The sequence below is a fragment of the Gekko japonicus genome, unplaced genomic scaffold (genome assembly GCF_001447785.1).
Source record: "Gekko japonicus isolate JY-2015 unplaced genomic scaffold, Gekko_japonicus_V1.1 scaffold119, whole genome shotgun sequence".
NCBI lineage: Eukaryota > Metazoa > Chordata > Lepidosauria > Squamata > Gekkonidae > Gekko > Gekko japonicus.
The window spans coordinates 603,907-615,195 of record NW_015163606.1 but is presented as its reverse complement, the minus strand read 5'-3'; the positions used below and the strand labels follow the sequence as shown (position 1 = coordinate 615,195).

The 11,289-nt window shown below is 42.2% G+C and overlaps 1 protein-coding gene across 5 annotated transcripts in view; it reads right to left on the bottom strand.

The window, feature by feature from the left end:
- The window catches only part of RIMS2 (regulating synaptic membrane exocytosis 2), a 611,329-nt gene that overhangs the window by 48,063 nt on the left and 551,977 nt on the right, over positions 1-11,289 (bottom strand). For 2 of the 5 annotated variants that reach the window (XM_015407290.1, XM_015407291.1), the window contains one exon: positions 7,517-7,758. The exons of the other annotated variants lie outside the window; for them this stretch is intronic. In XM_015407290.1, the coding sequence (XP_015262776.1) occupies positions 7,517-7,758 (242 nt within the window). The remainder of the gene's footprint in view (positions 1-7,516; positions 7,759-11,289) is intronic. 5 annotated transcript variants of the gene reach the window in all.

Here is an 11,289-nt window from a genome sequence, read left to right as displayed (position 1 = left end):
CCCCAGTCCAGGCCGGGTCCCCTCCCCCCCTCCTTTTTCTCTCTCTCCCCTCCCAACATTCTCTCTCTCACACACTCTGTTTCCCCCCTCTGTTTCTCTGCCCTTCTTCCTTCTCAACTATCCTTCCTCCCATTCACTCTCTTTCAATCTCTGTCTTTCTACCCATCTACCTTCCTTCCTTCCTTCCTTCTTTCCTTCCTTCCTAGCTTTCTCCCTTCCTTTCTTTCCAAAATAATACCATTAACCCCACTCTGTCTCCCCCCCTTTTCTCTCTTTCCCCCCTCTCTAACTCTGTCTCTCTCTCTCTACCTCCTCTTCTCCATTCCTCCCTTCCACTCGCCCTTCCTTCCTATCTAGGGCCCGTCGTCTACCGCCACGACGGGCTTTCCTTACTAGTTATATATAATTTAGCACATAAAATTCTACTAGGGCCCCTGCCACACGGGGCGGAAAGGGACGGGCTGAAGCGTGGCTTCTGAAAGCCGCACCAAAAGAAACACGCCGCGGCGGGATCACATTGATCCCCTGAGCTGCGGCGCATTCCCTCTCAGGCACGATCAGATGCCGGGGGAAGCGACAGAGGGGAATGGGATACTGCTGAACTGTGCATGTCTGAGCATGCGCAGTTCAGGCAGGAGCCGGGGATGCGCCGGCAGAAAGACGGGCCGGCGATCCCACGGCCGGCGTGGATGAACCACCTCAGTAGGTGGTTCATTTTGATGCGTTTTTTCGGGGGAAGGGCCGGATCGGGGACGGGTGCACAATGCTGCCCAGATGTTGCAGTGGGATCGCGCCCGTTTGCTCCAGCCCCGATCCGGCCCACTCCCGGCCCAAAACCCCTCGTGTGGACAGGGCCCAAGTATGTTTTCTGAAGTTTTTACTTCAGAAAGCATACATAGTAGAATTTTATGTGCTAAATTCAAATGCCTTCATTTCAAATGCCTTCATTTCATGAAAACAATAATTACAAATAGGTGAGAGAGATGGAGCTGCAAGTTGTTGTACCCTCCATACCTTACAGAGCAATCCTAAATTCAGCTGGAGAGGCTTAGAATAGTAACTATCCCCCCACAATGGCACCGTTCGGAAATATGCCAGCCGATGGCCACTGGCATCACTGTGAGCTGGTGTGCTCTGATGCTGGATTAACTGCAACACTGGCACAAGGACAGAGCAACCACTCCAGCACAATGCAGGGTTTTACAGCAAGTCCTGCAAAAGAGGTGTTGGAAGTCAAAATGCTCTCTTTGAATTCAATAGGATGAAAAACTCTCCACCCTCCTGGCTCACCTACACAGTCAGGATGGACCTTAGAGCTCCAGTTAACTATGCAGTCTATCAAAGTTCACCTGAAGCAGTATGTAAGCCATTACCAGAACACCATATCTCAGATCACAGAATGTATGGCATGTGGCTTCCTCTCTTAGATCTCATGGTGTGTTCACTTAAAACATACAAAGGAAAATTTCAGTGATGGGAACAGTAGAAAAATGGCACTTTGCACAAACAGCCAAGCCTGACAACAAATACAGAAACAGCATATTTTAACTTATCACAGAAAGTTTACAGATATTTCAGAAATGCCCAACAGAAACCTATTTGACTCCTCTAACTGGGGATTCAAAGACAGTGCAACTACCAGGTAAGTAAAGGAACAGAACTTTATGCCTCAAAGTTTAAATGATGCACATTTCTCTCATGTACACCCCCCAAATATTTGGTAATTGTGTACTGGCTGAACAATCTTTTCATGTTCATCAGTTGCTAGCAATGTCTCTTCATGGTGTGTGTGTGTGTGTGTATGTAAAATCGTTGCAGTGTTTGTGCAATGTCACCCTGGTGTAACTCTAATGCTGGTGCAACTGTTTATCATGAAACCCCAAAGGCAGGCATCAACCAGCCATTGGTGAAGCTACATTTTTAGATTAACACCAGGAACCGTGACTATTGTGGCTACTGACCAACTACTCATGATTCCCTGTGCTTCACCGGGTCAAAGGTAGACCCCATAGGTAAAGGTTTCCCTTGCTCAAAAGCTAGTCGAATCCGACTCTAGGGGGGCGGTGCTCATCTCCGTTTCCAAGGCGAAGAGCCAGAGCTGTCCAAAGACATTTCTGTGGTCATGTGGCGGGCATGACTAAATGCCAAAGCACACGGAACACTGGTACCTTGCCTCTGAAGTGGTACCTATTTATCTACTTGCAATTTCTTGGTTTCAAACTGCTAGGTTGGCAGGAGCTGTGGCTAGAGACAGGAGCTCACTCCGTCATGCGGCACTAGGGTCTCGAACTACCGAGCTACAGACCTTCTGGTCTGCATCTCAGCATCTTAACCTCTGAGCCACTGCAACCCATGGAGCAGTGCAAATGAAACTTGCAGATAATGTTCAACTGCAAGTTTCTTGCAGGGAATCAGTGAATATTGGCCCAATGGCTATAGTATTTTACTCAACAGGTAAATCTTGAGCTTAACACTAAAGGTCAATATGAATAAAGTCCAAATGAATGACTTACAATACTAGCGTGAAGGAACAGATTTAACAGAGATACTAATTTGGAAAAAAAAAATAAAACTGCAAGGAAAAGTGTAGTTGTGGGGAACCTAAGTTGTAAGGAACCACAAAATGTAAGACTGTATAATATATGTACTGCTCACATGGCATGGAAGTTAAAACTACAATCTTTCTTTGGAAGATCAAAACTTGCTGATGGTCCCTGGCCCAAGAGATGTCCGACCATCCTCCAAGCCTGGTGGAACTCTCTGCTTGGTGACATCCATGCCCTGCGGGACCTAGCTCAGTTCCACAAGGCATGTACAACAAAGATGTTCTGTCCGACCTACGGTTGAGAAAAGCAACAGCCTACATTATGGCTCTCACTGTGGCCTCCTCCATGACCAATCCCTGATCTGCCCAGGGGAGGGAGCAAATTGCACTTTAAGCCATCAATTAATGTCATTGATTTTATTGGTAATTTGTAATTAATTTACTGTATATTTTAACCTGTTATTCATCACCCTGAGCCCTTTGGGATAGGGCGGCCTATTAACAACAACAACAACAACTATTATTATTATTATTATTATTATTATTATTATTATTATTTCAAATTACCATTTTTGGAGCATTAGTGAAATTGTAAACCAAACTTTTATAATAGCTCTTATACATAGGGGTAAACCATTGAAAGAAATGTTTTACAACAAATCTGAAAGTGCAGATGGTACAGATTAAGGTAGTATATCGGGGGAAACAGTGTTTACCACAAACAGCAGTGCTTCAACACAGACTAGAACTGGGCAAAGACAGAGGGTGACTTCAGCAGCCCAAATTTATTACTGGGAATCATTTACTACCACAGACTCCTTAAACTCTCCTGTCTCCATAAATAACCACAAATCTAGCTTTATTTGCCATGTCAGGGATGTTGCTTCTCTCTGGTCCATTGCATATAAATAGTTTGGATGGTATGTACATTAGGAGACCAGCAGATTACAGTGAAGTAGCAGCAATGTTATGCTGTCATAATGGGCACATATTTCACAGTACAAATATTTAGAATTCAAGTATTTCTTTTACGTAGTATAACATGATCCTGGCATAATTTATTACCATTTCTTTCCGCTGTTTATCTAATTAACACTGAGTAGCACTGGAAAGGAATATAAATGAAAACACATTTCTTATGACTCAGTTATGAAACAATATCACTGGTCAGACTATGGTTCATACTATGGGCTATTTTACCTCACACTGCAGGGCATGATCATTGCTTTTGTTTGTATTACACTAAGATGATGTATAAAACACTGCTAGTACAAAAGGGTAAGAGCAGAAAGTATAACAAACTCTCATGTAGCAAATGTGTCAGACAGCAGAAAAGAACAGCGCTTGGTTCTATCCCAAATAAACAAATAATGAATGAAAAACAAACACTGTATTTTGTCCTTACACAGCACCTAAAAACTACAATATACATTTTCGTTATAACTTGAAGGAATAATACTGACAACATTCTTCCTGGTAATAACAAAAGATTACTTAAAGTTTCCTTTTGCACCATCTTTAATCTTTATTACTCTCTATTAGAGGACAATTATTTCCCAAGGTAGCCACACTGTATGAGGTGGAGACAATGCTCACCACGAGTCTGCTTTAAAATACAAATGACTAATCTCCAAAATATAACATTTCTGAACAAAAAGGGCAGACATTTCTATGGTGGTATAATGATGGAGTGAGCTCCCATCTATAGTTCCAGCTCCTGCCAACCTAGCAGTTCGAAAGCAAGAAATTGCAAGTAGATAAATAGGTACCACTTCGGTGGGAAGGTAACAGCGTTCCGTGCGCCTTGGTGTTTAGTCATGCCGGCCACATGACCACGGAAATATCTTCGGACAGCGCTGGCTCTTTGGCTCTGAAACGGAGATGAGCACCGCAACCCTAGAGTCGGATTCGACTGGCTTTCGAGCAAGGGAACCTTTACCTTTTTTATAATGATACTGAACAAAAACCTACTCATACTTACAAAACTTCAGCATCTAAATGAATTTAACCCAAATTAATTAAATTTTAGATTCTATGTAAAACACAAAATAAATTCATAATTAGATCATGCAAGGGGATATTTAATGTCTCCCGCCCAGACTATTTCTTTATAGCTCTGATAGCCTCTCCCCCTTTCCTGCTTCCTTCTGTCCTTCCCACAAACCAGCAATCCTACCTTTATCTGCCTCCCTGCAGTCATCTTTCCCTTATTGGAAAGAGGCCTGCCCCTCCCCCTACTTTTTATTGACAGAAGCAAAGGCCTGAAGGGTGGCAATATTGCTGTGCTTGCTTAGTAGTAGCCACAGAGGGCATTAGTTTCTTAAAGTTACAGGTGCTGCTACTATTATTTTGTGGGGTTTTAACCCCCCATCATATTTTTATTTTGGAGGGAAGTTCAGATTTTTCTGCAAACCTCAGGCTTTTCTCAAGTTTGTAGAGACATCTGTCTAGTCTGTTCATGTCTCCTGTCTCTGCATTTAAGTATCCACAGATAGGGCTATATCAAGAATTGCATATACTAATCTTGTTTTGTTGCCTGGAGAAGCACATAGGAGGCAACCACACCTCAGAAACCACACCTCAGAATATTATAGCACTGGAAAAATAGGATATGATAGCATTGGGAAAAGTACAGAAAAGGGCTACTAGAATGATAAAAAGGTTGGAACACTTTCCCTATGAAGAAAGGTTAAAGCACGTGGGGCTCTTTAGCTTGGAGAAACGACAACTGAGGGGTGACATGATCGAGGTTTACAAGATTATGCAAGGGATAGAGCAGGTAGAGAAAGAAGTACTTTTCTCCCTTTCTCACAATACAAGAACTCGTGGGCACTCAATGAAATTGCTGAGCAGTCGGGTTAGAACAGATAAAAGGAAGTACTTCTTCACCCAAAGAGTGATTAACAAATGGAATTTACTGCCACAGGAGGTGGTGGCGGCTACAAGCATGGACGGCTGCAAGAGGGAATTGGATAAACATATGGAGGAGAGGTCCATCAGTGGCTATTAGCTCTCGGTCTGGAGCAAGTGATGCTCTGTATTCTTGGTGCTTGGGGGGGCAACAGTGGGAGGGCTTCTAGTGTCTTGGCTCCACTGTTGGACCTCCTGATGGCACCTAGTATTTTTGGCCACTGTGTAACAGAGTGTTGTACTGGATAGGCCATTGGTTTGATCCAACACTGGCTTCTCTTATGTTCTTAGATAGCAGCTAGAACAGCCAGATAAACCAGCTGAGTGTCAGCTTTAAAAGGGGAAGAGCAGGCTTCCAAAAACTACTTCATATCAATTTAGAGTCTAAACAATTAATAAAAGTTAAAGTTAACATTTAAAAGTTAAAAAATTAAAATATATTGATATACTCAATAGCACATAATTATTTCACATTTCATTAAATTCCCTCTTAAACAAAGGCCTTAATAATCTGCCTCAGAACAGCAAAGTAATACGAGTCTTCTTCAGCTCCAGATGCACTAAATCTTACTTGAAATCCAACAACTGACTTGGAAACCCAAAAAAACTTAAAGCTACTCTGTGGTGTAGTGGATCTCTGCAGAAGAATTACCATGTAGTTTTGTAATGTTTATTAAAATGGAAAGGTAAATATTAAAGAAGGATTTGTCCATGTTCAGAGCAATGAAAGACTGTACAGCTTATGTGCACCCAGCTTTATGTACACTTCGTTAACTAGCCTTAGGTTAATTATAACTTATCCATTCAGCAGAAGTCTACATGAAGGAAGAGGTTAGTGGTATACATTAAGAACCAAACATAGCTTAATGCTATATAATTACATTTACAAATGAGCAGTGCTGATTAAAATTATATTGTATATGTCAACATAGTTTCACATAACCAGGAGAGAGGGTTTGAGAGTACAGAACTATAGAAACAAAATGGCATTACTGAAAGCTAACTTTAAAACTGAGTAGAGCAGCCTTGACAGTCTAACTCTGTAATCCTGGGTAGAGTAACGTTCTCCTAAATCATTGAAGTCAATGGGCTTAGAAAGGAAGAATTCTGTTTAGGACTGCAGTGCAAGTAATACAAACCTATTGAGAATGCCAAAGATGGTTTCTGTTAAAGTTATTTCTTACCATTGCTTTGCCATACATGGCAAAGCACTCATGGCAAAGCCTGGGTCCTCTGCAGAGTGTTATATGTTTAAACCCTATATTTAAAAAAACAAACACCAAGCTAGTACGCACCTGTACTGCTTTTCAATTTTGAAAGGATGATGACCAGCACAGTAGACAACCTTTGTGTATGTAAACCCATATAAACATACCTATTTTCCTTTTCAAAATATGCCAAAATAATGCACATGTTTTAGGGAATTAAACATTTTCAGTTTCCTGCTATTTGTGCAACTCTGTCGTCCACAAAGATGTGCCATAAACATCAGTACAAAAAAATTCCCTCTTTTCTAGATCATTTAGAAGACATGATTTATCATACAGCATCTAAAGCGTGGAATAATAGTTTAACTAGGACCTGTAAACATCGATGATGGTTAAATGCAATTATTACTATGTATTAGAACTGAAAGAAATAAAAGGAAATGAAAAGTGAAATTGTTATTTAGTGTACCTATAATACAATATACAATCTTGCGAAAGCAATGTGTAGTGGAGAGTTGCAATATGAATTTAGATTAAAAATCCAAAGAATTAATTATACCAGCTGCATTTCAATGGTCCTTCATAAACCAATGGCCCTCAACATAAACACACCAAGCCATGTTGTTCCTAAGAAGAAAAGACATTACATTCTATGTGGCCCGGTGAGCACGATAACTGAAGCCACAGCAGTTCAATCTGAAGAACATTTGCGTTAAATAAGGTGGGTTGATAAACACTCTGGAAGATAATAAGTTTAAACTCACTCAGCTGTTCTAGTTAGTAAATATGCCGTTTCAGCAGTACATTCATGCAAGTGAGCCGTAATGCTGGAGAAAAAAGTCTAGGTTCCTACCGGTTTGGCTGAGCTGTGAGGTACTTCTGCTTTTCCGTGAAAGACCCACGATGGCTACCATCTTTGCACCGATGCTGGAGCGTCGTTTTTTGCCTCCTGTACCCACAGTGCCCACTGCTGTGTCTGACTGGCTGCCGTCATTCTTCTCAAGCGTGTACATCTCCCCACTGATGCTGGTGCTCTTAGTTATGTTCTTTCCAGAAGCGCCCATCTGTCTGCTTTGCATTTTGGATGTAAAGACACTGTCAGCCGGTGATGGATAAACAATGAAGTAAAAAGAAAGTAAAAGGGAGAAGACAGAAAAGGATAGGTTTCAGATGGAAAGCTTAGGGAGGCTGTAGGGACAAAGCAGCTAATTCATATTGAAGGTTTGGTTAGCTCTGGTTACCAGCAGAGAAGGACAACTTCAGCTAAAGTGCCTGACGTACTTGTCTCACCATTGTAATTGTAATTTTAACAAAAGTATTCAAACACAGGTTTCACAGTATTTTGTTTACACACAGTATGACAAACTGTAAAGTCACTTGCATACAATGTATAAATATGAGAAAGATGCCGTAATATTTTAGGAATTTAACATATGTCTATTCTTACAGCAAAGTGTTAGCCAGTTTATGGCATAGTTCCATGCCCAATCTACCACTAAATAAGAGAAAGTGAAACAAAACAAGTAGATCACAAAATATTACATGGAGTAGCTCTTTTATCAGCCAATGTATCCTAGCTACAAATCATGTGACCCTCCAATTTACTTTTTGCTCAAAGATCTTACCTGATGATGCAGTTTCTTCTTACTGAAAGACTTTTGCAGTTTCTATAGATCATTGGTTCCCTATATTTTCATTTTGTGGTATCCTAGGGAAGATATATTTCTCTTAAAGAGAGGAAAGGTGCCTACCTCACCTGCAATTGTTCTTTAGGAGTGGTCCACAAAATCATAATATACAGGAAATCCTTCACAAGTCACAGCAACAATGTGGAGAGACCTCTTCTCCCACTTATCACCCTGACAGAAGATTGTCTACTGAGTTTAAGACTCATAAGTTGGACAGACAACTATAAAATGTAAGTTCTGAATGATTTCTGCATGGGCCACTCACAAAGTACAGCAGTTACAAGTAACAAAATTTAGTTTCTCTGGGATGATCAAAAGAACAGTGAGAAGAAGGGAAACAGCCACTAGCACCATTCTGCAAACAGTTGTGGAACAGTTTGCACACAAGTTCACACAGTGCAATAACAGACTGTGCAAAATGCTATCCAAGCTCTTTTTCAGAATGAGTTTAAATTTAGAGAGAGAGAGAGAGAGAGAGAGAGGAGAAGAGATTGGATTTATACCCCGCCCTTCACTACCTGAAGAAGTCTCAGAGAGGCTTACAAACTCCTTTCCCTCCGCCTCCTCACAACAGACACCCTGTGAGGTAGGTGGGGCTGAGAGAGCTCTTGACAGAAACTGTTCTTTTTCAAGAACAGCTCCAACAGAACTAAGGCTTGCCCAAGGTCATCCAGCCAGGTGCAAGTGGAGGAGTGGGGAATCAAACCCGGTTCTCCCAGATTAGAGTCCGTGCACTTAACCACTACACTAAACTGGCTCTCAATTAAGGCTTGGAAACACATTCAAAAGGATGAGTTGCTAATAAAATGATAGATTAGATTGCACCATTCCATGGGAGTTCCATAACAGAACTCCTACATGGCTTTTCTCATATGGCATGTGAAAGCAGCTGTAACAGACAGACCTAGGTTGAGTATGTCTGTCTTTTAAAAGAAAAAGAACACTTGGAAACTCATTCACTGAACTCCCAGCATCACATCTGATTTTGCCCTCAAACTACAGGTAATCAGTTGTGGTTTTGAATACTCCTCTGCATTACAAACTTACAGGGAACTAGTTCAGCAATGAGAAGGTTTCTATACAACCTATTAACCAACTGTGCATATTTTATATTTTCCATGTGATCATGCACCAGCAGTCTACCATTCACTTCCCACATAGTTCCCATATCATTCTAATGCTTGCATAGACTAAATCTTATTTGACCTTGCTCTACCATGAAGTAGAAAGAAGCCCTTCCATAAGCAGAAAGCACTTTCTGTAAGTTAAAAAAAAGAAGCATAGTTCTTTCTTTAAAATATTTATACAGATGGCTAACTACTTTCCTTATATAAAAATGAAAGATGAAGCACATACACAGACAATGCTTCCTGTTTATTTTTAATGAAAATATTTGCATTTCCTCTTGGCTCAAAGCAAACAACTTAGAAAGCCAAATAACAGTGTTCAGGTAACACTGGCCCTCTATTATGTATTTTTTTAAAAAAAAATCATGAATACTCTGAAAGCAGCTCACAATCAAAACATTTACAACAATAATTGATAAAAAGTCACACATACAGTACATTACAATAGCTGCATCTGACAGTCAACAGGGTATATGTGACTATGTAATTCTGACAAGATCATATGTCTCTGGGAAAGACTTTATTAGGCCCCGGTCACACGGGCCGGATATTGCAGGGGGGAGGTGTGGCTAATTGCCCCAGAGGAAACTAACGCGCGGCCGCCCGAGCACACGTTTTGGTCGAGGTCCCGTGGTTAGGGGGGAGATGCCGACCAGACGGGTATCCTGCAGCATGGCACAGAAGCCACGCTGCGCGATCGCACTAGCAATCGCTCTTTGTGCGCATGCGCTGTTGGGTGCTGTTGCGCCACCTGTAGAGACGGGCGCCGGATGCCACGTAAGTCCACCGGAAACGCGATCAGATGCCCACCCTTGGCCCGCGGTTTCCAGAAACTAGTACCTCGTAAGTACTAGTTTTTTAATTCGCACCTTCGGCGGGGAGCCACGGGAGCACTGCGCTTCCCAGATGTTGGGGTGTGATCGCGCCCGGAAAATCAGCAGGACTCCCGTGCCCCTCCCGTGGCAACTTTGCCGTATGACCAGGGCCTCAGTATACCAAGACTGTTGGTTAAGGCACTCTTGGTAATAGCTGCTATCTGAACAAACATCCAGAAGTATCAACAAGTCAAGAAGCACATCTTGTCTGCAAACCAGGTCCATTGGGAGGCGTTCAGAGTTATTCATCAGAACTTGACTGTTCATTTGTCCCTTTTTATTTTGTCAGGAAGAAGCTTCAGTGACCTCTTGCAGACCATTATTGAATCTAACATCTCTCCTATATAATAATCCTGTTTTGGGGTGGCAAGATTCCATGCTCTCCCTCAGCCATTGGCCCGTCAGCTGCCACTCAAGAGTACTCGCGTGCCATTGGCCAGGTGCTGGGTCTGCTCCTTTTCCTCACCCACTCCCCCTTCAGCCACTGTGCTCTATCAGAATTACTGGCAAATGGCTTTCTCTCTTGACGAAGATGCTTTTCCTGTGTGGGACTAACTTTCCCCTCAGTGGCTGTTGGTAGGTGTCACGAAATGGCAGTTACCTGTGTTTGTAAGATGGCTGTGGTTATTTGTTTTAAAATGTTCCCCCATAAGGTTTAATTGAGCTGTAGTTCCAGAGAAGGGCCTGCAGGGGTTGAATGGGGCTGCCTCATCTGCTGGCCTACAGTTCCCAGCTGCCCCAAGGCCAAAAAGTGCGGGAAAACAGGGACTGTCCCAGGGCAGTCTTTGTCTTTGGGAGTAGCAGAAATTCAGCCACTCCACAGTTGGCTGGACTGGGGAATAAATGGAAGTTTCCCTGCTCTCTTGGGCAAGAGAGAGAGGCTGAAGTACAGGTGAGCCCCAAACCTCCAGAGGTAGAGAGTATTGTGTGTAGGGA